The 16,242-nt window shown below is 46.7% G+C and overlaps 1 protein-coding gene and 1 pseudogene across 6 annotated transcripts; both read left to right on the forward strand.

Annotated features, from left to right (window-relative positions):
* Positions 1–8,333: 8,333 nt before the first annotated feature.
* Positions 8,334–14,126, forward strand: LOC120704496 (protein PSK SIMULATOR 2-like). Of its 6 annotated transcripts, XM_039988897.1 has the most exons (13): positions 8,338–8,493; positions 8,525–8,721; positions 10,422–10,747; positions 10,841–10,948; positions 11,024–11,114; positions 11,360–11,453; positions 12,000–12,094; positions 12,252–12,321; positions 12,407–12,513; positions 12,778–12,894; positions 13,013–13,089; positions 13,182–13,226; positions 13,327–14,118. In XM_039988897.1, the coding sequence occupies exons 2-13, from the start codon at positions 8,569–8,571 to the stop codon at positions 13,853–13,855; spliced, it is 1,812 nt and encodes a 603-aa protein (XP_039844831.1). In that variant the 5' UTR covers positions 8,338–8,493; positions 8,525–8,568; the 3' UTR covers positions 13,856–14,118. The 6 variants fall into 6 exon arrangements, with proteins under 6 accessions (XP_039844834.1, XP_039844832.1, XP_039844833.1 ...); XM_039988900.1 differs by having other exon boundaries at positions 8,334–8,721; positions 10,841–10,933; positions 12,416–12,513; positions 13,327–14,126; XM_039988898.1 differs by having other exon boundaries at positions 8,335–8,721; positions 12,416–12,513; positions 13,327–14,126.
* A 926-nt stretch (positions 14,127–15,052) lies between these two features.
* On the forward strand, positions 15,053–16,003 carry LOC120704497 (annotated as a pseudogene).
* The last annotated feature ends 239 nt before the right edge of the window (positions 16,004–16,242 follow it).

The raw sequence follows: 16,242 nt of genomic DNA on the forward strand, positions 1-16,242 counted from the left end.
GCTTGTGAGTATGTTTTGACAAAATGTAAAGTGCTGGAAGTCAGATAACATAAACCATACAGAAATAACCACATAGTAATTCCCATAAATTCCCTAGGACTTTACGTTCTAAGCACAACTCTTAACGAATCCAACATAGTTTTCCGAAATTCTTTATGGTTCCAATTTTATATGGAAATCGATTTTTAAGGTTCCAACACCTCTGGTATATGCTTGTAGCTCTGATGCCAGCTGTGGCAGAACCGCTTAAATTATCCCGGCTCAAGTGCGTAAACCATCACCATAAAGGCAACATTAGCTTAAACGCACTTGAAACGGAACAATTTTTGGTCTGTCGGGTAACGTCCCGATACAACCACCGATTCTCGGATCGAACAAGCATACCTCGCACGAAGGCGAGTCCAGAGATATTACAACCACAATTTTACAACACAGGCATATTAAAGATTACAAACCGGTTCAAAAGATTATTACAAAACCAACTTAAGTAAAACAGTTATACAAAACAAAAGTGTAGACTCAGAGTTTAAACAGCGGAAGATAAAACACGATAACTACAACACGTCGCAAAAGTATACCAAGCTAGCCCAAGCATGGTATTACTCGTCACAGTCATTGCCGGCCGAAGACGTATCCCATTCTACGGACCAGCCAGGAGGCAAAGCGCAAGGATAGGTCAAGCTAGCGACCTGATCCTCAAAAGTCATACCTGAAAAAGGGTTTCAACAGCAAGGCTGAGTATTCTAATACTCAGCAAGACTTAACCGATAACGGGTATAAGTAGCCCACCTTAGCTAGACTATGCAAGGCTTTGTAAGGCTCTGGTTTTCCTTTGCTGAAAAGCAATAAAGAGTAGGTCCTTACTTTCAAGTTTTAGCTGCAAGATTCTAGTTGATTAACCATTCTATGTAAGCATCTACCAACCATTCATGGTGAAACTTCTAAGCAAACATCAAGATTAATAAGAATATTGTTGCTCTTATTACTCTGTGTGGCAAAGAGATCAAGCAGTCTCATTTCATCGTGAGAGGCGGACGATTCTGAATCGAAATTCAACCTTGCAAGGGTAACCTAGCACACACGTCTGGAATACCGTCGGGTCATTCCCAAACAACCGTTAACCTTTCTTTCCGGCTTGTGGATAGTGCCACTCTCCCCGACTACAGGGCTCCAAGGCCGAACCTTGTCCCTAGAAGTCGTAGTGTTGCGCAACATAAAATAAAACCTATCCCTACTGAGAGAGTGGGAGGTATATCCACTCCCCGGTCCAATCGGCTACTAGGCTTGCCGCGTACCATATTTACGGCATGTGACTAGTACTTTCAAAAACTTAACCAGCACTACCACACACCGCGACCTTAGCAAGTTCATCAACACAGACGGGGTCTCACATAGGACATAATATCGAACACAACCCCGTCTGTCGTCCTTATATTGTTAACAGAAAGTAAACAAGCAATTCCTATAAAGCTCGCGAGTGACAGGCAATCACTCGACTTTTACCGTTCCTATAAGCTTAGCAGATAGTCGAACTCAGGTCTAGTGTTCAGTACATAGGTTCCTAGGATCATGCATCTAGGGTTTCAATTCAAATCCTAAGAACTGTAAATGCACAAGTAAGTAATAACAGTAAATGATAATAATTTGAAATATAGGTTATGTCCGGGGCTTGCCTTCTCGGTAATTGCTAACTATTTCAGCGCTAGGCTCTTCCGAACTTTGGTTCGGGGCTTCAGTTAGTTCCGCAGTGTTCACTTGAGCTTCGAGATCACCTCCGTCAGACTCCGGAATCAACTCGTACGTCCCGTCTGACAAAGTAGTCGTATCTATATGTAATGCAAGAACAACATTATAAACAAACATGGGCAATCGTTTATAGAGTAGTTAAATAACAAATTTAACTACACAAGGCATCATGATCAAAAGCACAAAAGAAGTTAACTAACTTCATAAAAAGAGTGGTGGCGATTTCCTATACAAATAAGTCATAGTTTGTAAATAAATCAACAAATCAAAGTACAAACAGTAATAAAATCTACCAAAATTACTCTAAACAGAACATGAATAAATTAATCTACCCTACAAAAATCATGTCAAGAAATGTAATCATTTAATCACAGTAAATCATTTACTCAGATAACATCTAGAACAAGCAAGAATTACACAGGTCAAACTAAAGAAGATCAGAAGCTCAAAATTTAACATGAGATCTAAACAGGGATGATCTAGCTGCTGTGAATTTTTCATGATTTTATCTGCACGGAATTAATTCAGAAAAATTAAACTAAACAGACATCAGTTTAGCAAGATTTAATTTTTTGCTCCTGTTCTAGACATGAACTAAAGCTCAAACTTCCTGGACAAGCTAACATACTCTAGAAGAACACTCATGAATATTTTCATGATTTATTAAGAACAGAAACTATTTACCATGAATAAAGTCTATTAAACAAAGATTAAATCAAATAAATAGCTACAACAAAGAACTGATCATGAAATTTTTATAGCAAAGCTAGTGTAACATGAGTAAACTACCACCAAAATTTCAAAGCAAAACAAGCTTTCAAGCATCAGATAAGAAAAAGATTAAAGAACAAGTAGTTATACACCTAGTAACACAAAACAACATCTACAGCAAAAACTTGCAACTAAGGCCTAACATATTCTGGTTCTACTGCATAGAGCTCTTCAAGAGGACTCTAAAACATCCAGATTTGCTATTTTACAAATTTTCTACGAATTTATACTGAATTTCAAAGTTTACAGCAAATCCTAGCAAACAAGTCCCTGAAGGCACTATTCATATGTGTCTTGGGTTTGCAGACAGCCCCCTGGGCTTCTTCGAATTCAAAACCGAAGGCCCTTGGCTGGGTCAGAGAGAAGGGCGACGGTTGACCGGCCAAAACCGGCGAAGGGAGGCGTCGGCGGCGTAAAGGGAGAGGTCAGGGAGCTAGAGGGGACCACGGCGCACCAGTAGATGCCCGAAATCGAGGTCGGGGTGGCCTGGGGTGGCGGCGCGACGCGAGCAGGCGGTCGGCGGCGGAGGAGAACAGCGGAGGCGGCGCTCCGGTGAGGGATTGGCGGGAAGAAAGGGTGGGCGAGCTGCGCGGGGGCGAGGCGGTGCTAGCTAGGGGGTCAGAGAGGGCGGAGGAGCGGCGGTGAGGCGGCTCCGCGGCGGCGTCAAGCTTGCCGGAGTACGGGATGGAGCGGCGGCGGCGTTCTATAGCGTGGTAGCGAGGAGAGAGCAAAAGAAGGAGAGGAATAGGTCGCTGGGGTCTTTAAGGTGCTCGTGCGCGCGCTGGAAAAGGTCCTGGGGCTCGGCGGTGAGCTCGCCACGGCGGCGTCGCGGTGGCGGCCGCGAGGAGGTTCTGGGCGCGTGGCACGGGCTGGAGAGGGCCAGCGCGAAGCCAAAGAGCGGTGGAGAAGGTCCGCGCGACGCGTGGGCGACGGAGCACGACGACTTAATGGCCGGGAAGGCCGGGAAGCCTCTCCACGGCGCCGGCGTCGGCGCCGTCGGTGGGCGGCGGCGAAACAGAGCAGGGGTGGGGAAGAAGGGGATAAGGGCGATTTTGCAATTTCCAAAAGTTCCAGGGACTAAATTGTAAACCAGTGATAACTTTTAAACCAAAGCTCAAATGGAAAAGTGCCCAACATGAAAGTTGTTCAAAATCTCAAGATCTACAACTTTGATGTTGTGCAAAAATTTATTTGACCAAAGATTCAAGAGCTAAAATTAAAATCATTGAAGGGATTTTGAAATCTAGGAAATTTGTCTTTTTCAACGTAAATTCACTTACAAACATAGACTTACAAGCAAAAATTGATGCCATGCAATAAATGCACTGAAATTTTGCATAAACACCCTCCACAAAAGCTATAATCAGAAATAACTATATAAAGGACCTTGCATAAAATCATAATTACACATATAACCTTTCATAATTACAAAAAGATCCTTTTTAAGTAATTGAAGCACATGATGCATAGCAAACCTACACCATTACTGTGCAGGCACCAAAATAAAATACTGTGTAAACACCCGGGGTGTTACAGTATTAGTATACTCAGCCTTGCTTGTGGCACTGTTTTTCAGGTACTAACTTTGAAGATCTGTTCGCGAGTCTTACTTGGCCGTGTACCTGGCCTCCGGGCTGGTCTGTTGAGTGGGATGGCCCTTCAGCTGGTGCTGACCACCCTCCCGCTGAGTGACGCTTTCGTACGGGCTTTATCGATACGTCACGTTATTTCGCTAGTTATCTTTTACTGCTTCCGCTGAACAATAAGACTTGAATAATTTGAGTAGAAGGAACTCTGTAGTACTTTCGCTACTCTGAACATGTTTTGTAATAAATTTCCTTTCCGCTGCAATCACTCTGAGATGTATGAAATGTTCTGCATTGTAATCTCTGGGCTCACCTTCGTGTGAGTGTTGTCTGCTGATCCTGGAATAGCGTGGCTTTAATCGAGGCTTCACTCGAGGAACTACCGGTGAGTGCCAATTTGGGTCAGAGTTGCTTAGCAACAAAAATCAGTGCACCCGGGCCCAGTAGTTTTGGGTGGTTCCGCCACAGCCCCCGGCCACCAGACGGCATGGCAAGCCACGAGACCGGAGAGGGCCGGCCAGGAAGGGCGCCGCGACCGGGGGGAGCGCCGGCGACGGCAACGCGGCCGCTTGCCCCCGCACAACCGGCCACCATGGGGCGGCGGCGCCAGAGGAGGCCCGCCCCCAGCGAGCGGCGACGCGGCAGCGCCCCCCGGCCAGCACGAGTCGACGGCGGCGGCGGCGGGTGGTGGCCGCACAACCACCCGAACGGCGGAGGCGCGCCACACCCAAGCCACCGACGGGGGCGCGCCCAGCGGCAGATCGAACAGGGGGGGGGGGCGGATCCGGCGAGAAGGAGGCCGGATCCGGCCCCGGCGGCCGTCGGCGGCGGAGGTCGGCGAGGTTGAAATTGGTGGAAAGAAAGTCACAAGAGAGCGTTCGATCAAAAATGTTTGCAGCCGCACCAATTTGTCCAGCTGATTGAGGAAGAAGTCAGCCTGGGAAGGGTGGCTTGTGGCACACCCATGGTGTTCTAGTTGGTATTCATGTTTAGAGGATTCCTGTTTAGAGGAGGGTTAATATTTTTATTTAAATCAAACTCTTGTTGAACTCGCTTGCTTTCTTTCTAAATGCATCGGCAGCGCTCCTGCCATTTTTTTTTAAAAAAAGAAGTACATGTGTGTTTGCGAATTGAGCGATGGCTGCTGTTCACATTGATGGCCTGGCCAGTGTAATAATAAACGCATAAACGATCAACTTAGGATAAAAAACAAGAACGTGACACGTGTCTTGAGGAGGAGTGCACCAGTGCAGTGACTCGGCCAACGAACGAAGCTCGGCGGCACCCCGCGCCGCGTGCATCACGTGCATCCGCATTATCCCGAATCTGATCTGAAACGAACGACCGTTGAAAATGAAATTCCGTCCCGTCTCTTTCGCATGCATGACCCGTACGCCCATGTCCAAGCGGCGAAGCAAACGATCGAGCAGGGGGGAGGAAGGCTGTTTCGCGATTGCTCGTGCCCGCACGCGGCTCAGACGTACTTGACTGGTCATCGCAAGTTGGAGGCCTCCAGTTTCCATCCCATAAACCCGTAAACACAAAAAAATCATCACATCAAATGTTTCGACATATGCATGGAGTACTAAATAAAGTCTATTTATAAAACTTTTTGCATAGATGGGCTGTAAATCGCGAGACGAATCTAATGAGTCTATTTAATCTATGATTTACAACAGTAATGCTACAGTAACCATCCGCTAATTATTGATTAATCATAAATTAATTAGTAAGATTCCAACACAAAAATTTTTTGACCGGCGCATGTGAGATTTCAAAAATGTCAGCGCCACACACGAGATGCCAGGCCAGTATTTTATTGATTTGTTTACCATGCATTATATTTATTTATCGTGAGGGATCATACTCCCTCTATTCACTTTTGATAGCTATATTTCAAAAACTTAAATGTTCAAAAATGATAGCTATATTTACTATTAGCATGGGTATTGGCAATAAATAGCACTAGTTACAAGGAGTTCCTAGTTAAAACATTGGATGACCAACAAAAAAGTCTGTGACATTTATTAGATTGATAAGCACACTTGTGGTGCCCTTGGTCATTGTGTCATATGGAAATATATCTATCAAAACTGAATGGAGGGAGTATATAGCTAGCTAGCCTAAGATCGATGCCAGAGCGATTGATGATGCGCTGCTGACCGGCCGGCCGGCCGATTCAAAACGTAGGTACCTCTCAGTCATCGAACCGCGTACAATGATTATCGCTTGCTTAACTCACTTATAATTACGTAGTTTAGTAGCTACTAATCCCTCTATCTATTCTAAATCATAGATCATTTTAGCAAATCTAAATATATATATATACATTTTCCTATGCACCTAGATAGTATTGATTGTGTCTAGCTCAATGTACAGGGGTTCCAGGGGCTTCAACGTAATTTTTTGTTTTTTAGAAATTTTTGTGCAAATAAAGTGGGACAGCTGTCCTTCCAGAACATATCTATATTTGTATGGGTCTTTGTACGGTATCCTTAACTCTCAAAAAAAAACAGCAACGCGCTTGACCTGACCGGCGGCGCTCGACGATCGATGATGCAATGCCAACGCACCCTCCGACGCCGATCCCCGCCGGCGAGCGGTCGCTCTCGTCTCGCCGCGGCCTGCACGGCGTGGCAACTCTGTAAAATCCGCACGCCCGGCCGCTCCAAGGAAGACTTTTCGTGCTCGCTCCTGCCGAAGTGCCGCTGCTGTGCACGTTCCAACTTTCACACTTAGCTTGGATTTGATCCACAAGAATGCGTGTTGTCTCCCTTCAAAAAAACAAAACGGGTGTTGTCATGTGAATGGGATTCTCTAGCTTCCAAAAGGCTGCCTGCCAACTAGTGTTTTTCTTTTATGCAAAACTCTCGTTTGGCAAGAATTTAGTTCCTCGCTCGAAGCAATATTTTTGATAAGCTAGAAGCTGTGAACCAATTTATTTGTCTAGTTTCTGGCTTCAGGCACAAATTTATTCAGTTTTGCCAGAAACACCTTTTGTTTTTGTTGGGGTTTCCTCAGTTTTCTGGTGGAGAGAATATGAGAACACAAACCCAACCAGAGTGTGGGGTGGCACTGTGCGAGATGCGACATGCACGCGGCGCGAGCTGGATGAAATGACAGAAAGGGCTGGCTGGTGGTCAAACACATGATCTCGCACGCAATGCTTGACCGGATTTAAAATGAAACAAAGACGGGCGTGATGATGGTCGATGGATTGGATTCACGGGCGGGTCAATTATTCCAGCTCATCTCTCTTTTACCGGTTTTCTTCGAGTGTTGAACTCATCTCTTATTTAATTCGTTTCCCGTCGGACTAGCTAGCAGCCGACTAGTACGGATGTGTTCACATTTTGACACGGCTCGGTTTGAACCGAGAGACGGCCTGAAACTGGCGAGTCGAAACAAAACGCCCTCTCCAAATTGCACGCGCTCATCATAGTTGTTGTGACGCTTTTGAGTGTTGTTTATCTCAACTTACCGTAATAACGAGGACCTGCAGACTAGCAGTGCAAGCAGCATCCCAACGGAGAATACCGTAATAAAAAATGCTGATCTACGTACTAGTAGTCCTACAAGTTAAAAGGAGGGAAGGTTGTTTGAACACTTGAAAAAATGTTTTTAACTTTGCGCAGAAGTGAAACCACCTGACCGGGAAAGAGAAGCTTGAGGTCAAAGTGTAGAAAGGGAAGGGGGAGAAGCGAGATAAGGAGAGGAGGAGGCCACCACCGGTGGAGGGAGGAAGACGAGACGGGATGAGAAGAGAAATCGAGGAGGACGGCGACAGGCGCCAGGCGGGGCCTGCACATGCCTGCCTGGGATGGGAGACGACGGAACGAGTCAAAGGTTGCCTACGGCGACGAGACGAGACGACCAGGTGTGTTTAGATGCGCGAAAAGGGTCGCATCGAATATACTATAACATTTTTTATTTGTTTGTGGTAAATATTGTACTACCATATGCTAACTAGGTTCAAAAGATTCGTCTCGCAACGTACATCAAAATTATGCAATTAGTTTTTTTATTTACATATATTTAATATTCTATGTATGAATTATTTATTATATTTAATGTTTCGATGTAATTTCGATGTGATGGAAAATTTTAAAAATTTGAGGGAAGCGAACACAGACACGCGCTGCGCCACGCCATCTGGCCAATGGCCCATGGAACAAACAAAAGCTGCTACCCGAGGAGAGGAGAGGAGAGGACCGGACCAACCCAACCCCAACCCCACCCCCACCCCCAAACCCGAACCAACCTCCTCTCTCCTCGACGGCCCCCCGTTCCAATTTCAGTTGCGACTTCAAACCCGCGACCCCACCAACTCCGCCCCGCCGCTGCGGCGCGGCCTCGCCGGATACAGGAGGAGGACGACGACGAGGAGCTAGCCCGCCGACGCCGAGGAAGCCGAGCGAGGTGCCCGCCGCCGCTGGGATAGCCGGGTGACCGTTCGGTTTCGGCCATGGGGTGCGTCTGCTCCAGGCGGTTCCCCGAGGAGCCGGCGCCGCGGTCGGTCGCCGACGCCTACGTCGCGCGCCGCGCCCGCTACGGGCCCGGGGACTTCGACTCCGGCGAGCTCGCCATCCCGCCGCCCAAGCCGCACCCGTCGCACAAGGTACTCCCGTATGTATATACACTTGGATTCATTGCACCATACACGTGGATTGCGCAAGCTCTGCCTCTCCCCTCTCATGCATGCCCCCTCCTCTCTCTATCAATCCTCCTCCCCGCGGCCGGCTTCACGGTTCATCTCGCGTCTGCGATCCACCTGCGTCACTGCTGCAAAATCCTGTCAGCTTCGAGGGGAAGGGAAGAGCATGACGTCACGCCCGGGCTTTGTCTGCGGAGCGCTCTGATTTGTTGGCTGACCAGTTCGTCGGTCAGAGTTCTCACCCAACCAACCAATTGACGCACAACACGTGCTACCGGAAGGCTCTCGCTCGAAAAAATTTGCAAACTCTCCAGTCTGCTTACCAAGTTGCTGCCTCCTCCTAGTTACAGCTACCTCCTTGATCAGAGGGTACATGATTGATACTCGTCGCTGCGAAGCTGAAACTGGTTTATGCTCTATTCAGCTGGCCGCCGCCGCGCAAACTCTATGCGGCGGTGAAGCTCTCCATTCTAGCTAGCTGCTTCCTTCATCAAAATGGAACACCGCTCGGAAATTTTGGTTGAGGCGAGGCGGCTGGTGTACCAGACTATTTCAATATCTGATGCCAAATCTGCATGTGCTCGTTTAGGCAGGGCAGGGAAACAGAAGCAACAAGGAAAGCCAACAAAAAATTAGAAAGAAAAAAAAAGAGGGTGCACAAATCTGCATGTCGGCATACAATGTGGTCAAGCTTGGCGGCCTCCCTTTTGCATATTCTAAGGATTGTCCTTGGATGATTCTCTTCTTTTTACTGGGATCAGTGAAGGAACAGCCGTGCTTAATCTACATTGAGGTTGCTGTCACCAAAACTGCAAAAGTCTACTATCTGGACTGGTCGAGCCTGCTACCCGAAATGTGAACTTGTATCTCCATAGCGACTGACCGCGTTCTTCGCTCAGCTTGGAAAATCTGACAAATTATGCCTCTCACTCTTCCGACGGCATAAACTTGGCAGCTTTGATCCGAAATTAGGAGATAGCTCTGGATGTGCTAGGAGTTTGTCAAAGTACAAAGCGTGTGACAAGGGAAAAGCAGTCTTACTGCACGTCACTGTCATTTGTCAAGATATTGATGTTTTGATGACAAGTGACTAGGCAAATGAGCTTGACTGGAATCTCATAGTTGGAGATGTCAAAAACTACGCTACAGGATACTAAGCCAGCAGGTTCAAGGGAATTCACTATACCTGGTTATCAATGGGTACATTTCCCTTGTCTGCTACCATTCCTTCCTAGTCTACTACTCTACTCTGGTCAGGACAGTTACCATCAAGGATAATCTTTCTATTCCACAGTAATCGCACTGTGGCAATGGAATAGCTTTGAAGCAGTGGCATACCTTCTATATCCTAATATATCCAGCTCATTCAATACTTCATGTTTCAATTGACTTGCATGAGCTTCATACATATATTTTAAAAGTAGTGTTGTTTCATAGTTTTGAACATTTCAGACCAGAATAACACTTTTAAAAGCATATCTTTCTTTATTTTTCATGAGGTCACAGCTGAAATTCTGTTTCTTAAAGTGGTGATGTATTCGACCTTTTCTTCGCTGTGTTTTGTGCTATATCCTGTTATCTTTCTATTGGCAGCTGAAATCATAAAACTAAGAGAACATAGCAGTAGGTTTTTTCACATGAACTCTGACACTAAGTTTTGCCAGGCATCAGAAACAGGTACATTTTTGGGAAGAGCTAGCATAGCTGGTCTGGAAAAGGCTGTTGAGGTGTTAGATACCCTCGGGAGCAGCATGACAAGTTTGAATCATGGCAGCGGCTTTCTCTCTGGGGGAACGAACCGGGGAAATAAAGTCTGTATTTTAGCATTCGAAGTCGCAAATACAATAGCTAAAGCTTCTAGTTTATGGAGGTCATTCTCTGATGAGAGTATAAAAGAGCTTAAGGAAGAGATTTTGCATTCAGATGGAGTGCGGATATTGGTTTCCTCAAATTCCAGTGAGCTATTGCAAATTGCTTCTGTTGATAAAAGGTATGACTGTATGGTTCCAAGTTGCTTTGAAATTTTTTAGCTGATATAGTCAAAATTGTGGCTGACATGGACTTGAAAAATGGAATCCAACAGGGAAGAACTTGCCATCTTTTCAAGAGAAGTCATACGGTTTGGCAACCTCTGTAAAGATCCTATATGGCATAACTTGGGACGATATTTCGACAAGTACGCCCCTGAGAAGTACGCTTGCTTTGAGATGCCGCTATCTACAATCATACTAGCACTTCATGTTCTCTGAATTACTTTGATTTCCAGGTTAACGACAGATAATACACCTCAGGATCATTCAAGGGAGAATATGGATGCTCCTGTCCAGAATTTGATTAATCTGGCACAAAACACTTCTGTACGTATGCTGTAAAGAATTCTTATATGTTGGCTTTAGTGTCTTGATAGTTGATAGATGCTTGAAATTTATAATACTTCTTATTTTTTATATGCACAAAACACTGTTGTTTTAGATCTCCACCATTTGATTTATTGATTAACTTAATTTTCCTTGGGTCAGAAATACAGTTCTGAGAGTGGTGGTACCGTCATGCTATTTTTTGTCAATCGTGAATCTAATGCTTATCAACCAAAAAACTGCAGGAGCTCTACCATGAACTGCACGCTCTGGACAGATTTGAGCAGGATTTTAAAAGGAAATTTCATGAAGAGGAGTCTGTGCCAGCGGCCAGACGAGGTACAATCAGACAGATGCCTTTTTCTGAACAGTGCCAATAGACGCTACAATGCAAACTTTAGGCTTTTTCTCTTTAACTTGCCTAGAAATAGTGTTTTTTTTACACTTTGTGAACAATTGCTTGAGTGGTTCACATTAAAAGTACGTGGTTTTAGTACAAACATTTTCCCTGGGTCTCTCTTTGATAAAACATTATGTTTTCTGCTGATTCTCACCTTTATTTTATTCTAAATGAACCAGCTCGTGACAGCCACTGATAAATAGACTGGTTAACAAGCATTGGCTGACAGATAGGATTTACATGGGAAACCAGGGAATGACATCCACATGTTTTGGATAATGAACTACAAGAAAATGTCTATGACACTCCTAACCATGTTTATTGGAGAGATTTTGAAAATTCCTTAAAATGAGTAAAAAGATATAAGCATTCCTTCATAGTAAAAAAGATATAAAGCATATTTTTCACAATACCAGTTGTTATACACTCATATACAAAAGCTTCTATCATGGGATGTAATTGCATTTGCTTCCTTTTTATTGCAGAGAGCATTATGATATTACATAGTGAACTAAAGCGCCAAAGGAAGATCGTGAAAAATCTGAAGAAGAAATCCTTGTGGTCCAAGACTTTGGAAGAGGTAATATTCCAACCATATTTGCTTAATTATTTTATAGTTTGTACTATAACTTTGTGTCGGTTAGTCTATAGTTGTTAGCATTGATAAGCTAATGAAACATTTCTTTGCCCTCGACCTTCTTTTGAAGAATGCTGACAGTGCATCCCGCTAACTGCAGGTTGTGGAAAAACTTGTGGACATTGTAATATTTTTGCATAAACAAATCCGAGATTCATTTAATGAAGATGGTAAGTAGTACTACAATTATGTTGTTTTTTGTTACCTTGGAAAAATGTATGTAATAATATCCTAACACCTCTCTGAATAAAAAAGTTCATGCAGGAACCAACTTTGATTCCGAGCATACTCAGAACAAAAGGCTAGGTTCCTGCGGTCTGGCTCTACATTATGCTAACATCATCAATCAGATTGAAAATATAGTAAGTTTGTCTGATAAGCCATGCAATGTTTATTTATTTCTGTTTGATGTTTCGCTTTCATTGTATATAATGGCATGGCAGCAAATCTCCATACTTTCTCCTGTTCATCCAGAATATTGTGAACTATCTCTCTGTCTCATAGCAACAAAGTACTAGTACCGACACCGTTGTGCATACGCTGAGCATACATTTTCAAACTTAGCCGGCTTCGTCTATAAAAGGGGAATTTCATACTCAAACTATCATGTGTACCTACCTATGCAGGTTTCTCGGCCTCTCTCTCTTCCTCCTAGTTCTAGAGACAATTTGTACCATGGTCTGCCAAAAACAGTAAAGTCAGCTCTGCGATCACGATTGCAATCATATAACTCCGAAGATGAGGTTTGTCTTTTTTTTATAAAATGTTTTCAGTGGTTTTCTTTTTTCTCAAAATCCGATTTGACTGCTAATTTTGTTGCAGCCGTTCTAGTGCACTAATAAATTTGTTCCAACTGTGCAGCGTACGGTAGCTCAAATCAAAGCTGAAATGCAGAAAACTCTTCGCTGGCTTCTGCCAATAGCAGAAAATACACTAAGGTGCGTTGTGCTTGTTTTAAGTTATTCCGACAATCTGACTTGGATATCTAGTGCTTTGTCCTAACAATTAGATCTCTTGATTCATTGACCAGAGCACACCAAGGGTTCGGCTGGGTTGGCGAATGGGCGAACGTTGGGTTAGTGATACATCAACAAGTCTTGATTCCCTTGTCACCGTTCATAAACCTTTTGAATTCCCATCAACAGTATAGCATAACATATACGCTCTTCTTACAGGAGCGACATGAGCAAGAAATCAGATTCCCAGAACAGCATCGCCCGCATCCAGACGCTGCATCACGCCGACAAGGCGAAGACAGAGCAGTACATCCTCGAGCTGGTGGTACTGCTCCATCATCTGGTGGTCCAGGTGAAGAACCGCGGCTACGGGAGCAAATCAACCAAGCACGAGCGGTCCCGATCCAACAAGGGGCTGGACCTGCAACCGGAGACCAGGCACACCACATCTCCCGTGAACAATGGCATCGCCCTGAGCCCGTTGTCGGACTGCGAGCGCGCAGCCCTGGAGCACCTGAGCTTCAAGAGGACGAGCTACGGGAGGAGCCAGAGCTGCGAGCCCCCGCCCGACAGAGGGACCAAGGCGCACCGGAGCTGGGACTCGTGCCGGAGCCAGGGCAGCTCGCCGGCGAGGGAGTTCGGCAGGAACCCGGGGCTGGACCGTGACACGGCGAGGGACCTTGATGTAATCGATGGCTTGGATAGACTGACTTCGTACTCGCACCCTTCATCCCCAACGTTTTGCTAGATGGTGCTGTATATTAGTAGGTGCTGATTCTTTTGCTGCTGCTTTGCCCGGCTCATCGTATATCTTGTATATGTGTGATTTATCTATATATTATCGTAGCCTATCATTGTAAATATATATGATTTCGTATTGTAGAGCTTGCGATTGAGTGGAGGTATAGAAAGCGAGATCACAAGCGATGCTCCAGGCCCTTGGGGAAATTGAAATATAGTTTTGTTTGAACTATTCCATTGAATTTAACCACAAAATCAAAATGGTTTGAATTGTGCAAGAGTTGTTTTTTTTTTCAGCACGACTCGCACCTGTGTGTTGCTTCTGAAGCTACAAATCTTCTTTGCTGACCTGTGCCGGACCGGGAATAATATCCATCGCTCATTGCTCGTTCAGACACGTAACTGCTGCTCCCTCTGATGAGCCAGCTCCACACCACAAATATCCTATCAAGAGAAAAATGTCTGTCTAATCCAGAAATAGTAGCAGTATCTTGAGAAATCTGTGTAATCCTATGGTAATCCAATCGAGTACTAGCTGTTGGTTTGCCGGCGACGTCCAAGTCCGGCGCTGCCCCCTCCACCACCCAACTGTCCGCGGCGGAAGGGACCCGCTTAGCGCGCGGTGCCCCGCACCAGCTTCCCGTCGCCGATGTTGGCACGTCGCCGCGCGAGTGGTCGGGTCGGCGCATTAATTCGCCCCGCAGCTTGGCTTCCCTGTGGCTGTGGATAATACTCTCTCCAACGTCTCCCCTACCTGGTCTGCTAACTGCGGCCATGGCCCATGGGAATCTTGTCGGTACAGATAGTTTGATAATTTCCTTCTAGAAAACCAGATCACCGGGAACCTCAAGACGGCCGTCTCTTTCAGGTTAGTTTTTTTTTGAGGCCGGTGAGCTCGGACGCCACAACAACAGTAACAGAGGGAGTTCACACGAGCCACCCAAAAGATCACCTCCTCCAACTCCAACAGTAGTGATCCATAGCCGTTGATGGTGGATCGAGATGTACGTGCGGGGCCCACCCATTTCCGAGGAAGTTTTTCTTTTCTGAGGAAGATGGCAAGACGCAATGATACCTGCTGCTCCCAATTGTGAAAGCAACAGCAGGCAGGCAGAAGCCGAGGACGGAGGACAGGGCGGTGGATGAGTCAGCACGGACTCCTCGTCATCCTCCCGAGGATAAGATCAAGAGCTGGACGCGCAAGTGCCACCACAAGCTCCCCGCCCCCCAACCACCTATAAATCTGCGCTCTCTACAACCATCCTCGACGACGACGAATCACGAAGCACTTGAAGAAGAAAGCAACAGCAACACAAGCAATGGCCTCGTTCGCATCGACGGCGGCATCCGCTTCGACAGCCGTTCCGAGCTGCGGCGCCGGGGCCCGGCGCGGCGGGCGGTGCGTGGCCCGCGCGTCCGCGGTGGCGATGGCGCCGGCGAGGACGCACTACGAGGTGCTCGGGGTCGGGGCCGGGGCGAGCAGGGGCGAGATCAAGGCGGCGTACCGGCGCCTGGCCAGGGAGGTGCACCCGGACGCCGGCGGCTGCGGCGGCGGCGACGAGGGCTTCATCCAGCTGCACGCCGCGTACGCCACGCTCGCGGACCCCGACGAGCGCGCGCGCTACGACCGCTCGGTGGTGGCGCGGCCCGCGGGGCGGCGCCGCCGGGGTTCCGGCCGCGGAGGTGGGAGACCGACCAGTGCTGGTAGTGGTAGGGACACAGCCGCGCCGCCTGCCCGTCGCGCCGCGTCTTGCGCTGCCACGGTGCCACCGCCGCCGCTCAATCGTGGCCGGCGGTGAAGTCGCCGGCCGACTGGCCGGAGCGCGCGGCCCATCCCATCATGTTGGGGAGGGAAGGGGAAGGCCCGCGTGGCCCACTTCGCGACCCATTGGGGCCCACCAGAAAACGGAACCTTGTCCACGGTTGCACGAAGAGAGACATTTTTCCCATCTCTTGTGTACTTACTTGATCACCTTGTAAATATGGATAATTCCTCGTCTTGGACGGTAAACAATCCAAAGTAGGCAAGAAACGGTAATTTCCAAAGGGTTTCAAAAGTGAATGTGCTGATGATGACGCTTCTGGCCGAGCTTCCTTGATTTTGGTTGAAGACAAGGCAATTAAACCAAGGCAGTCATGTCTGTCCTTTTGCTCTCGTGGCTCTGCACGCTTGTTGCTCGCGCTCACTCGAGGGTTCAGTGGCTGTGACATGATAAGGGTCCCAAGCTAGCAGAACACACATTCTCTTACAAGTCGCTGCCCCGAAAATTCAGTTGCTAATGGAACCATGTTCTATCTGAATGTTCTGTCTGTTAAGTAAGATGGGGCTGTGGCCCTAAAACTCTTTTTAAAAAAATTCAGTTGCCAATGCTTGATCAATCAGATGGAGTTTTG

This window comes from Panicum virgatum, chromosome 4K (genome assembly GCF_016808335.1).
Source record: "Panicum virgatum strain AP13 chromosome 4K, P.virgatum_v5, whole genome shotgun sequence".
NCBI classification, from domain to species: Eukaryota; Viridiplantae; Streptophyta; class Magnoliopsida; order Poales; family Poaceae; genus Panicum; species Panicum virgatum.

Bases quoted from the DNA above. Each gene is read 5' to 3' on its own strand.
- LOC120704496 (XM_039988896.1), top strand. From the start codon at position 8,569: ATGGGGTGCGTCTGCTCCAGGCGGTTCCCCGAGGAGCCGGCGCCGCGG. The intron at 12,514-12,777 runs GTAAGTTTGTCT...CTACCTATGCAG, and splicing joins TCAATCAGATTGAAAATATA to GTTTCTCGGCCTCTCTCTCT. The intron at 13,227-13,326 runs GTTAGTGATACA...CTCTTCTTACAG, and splicing joins GGCGAATGGGCGAACGTTGG to GAGCGACATGAGCAAGAAAT.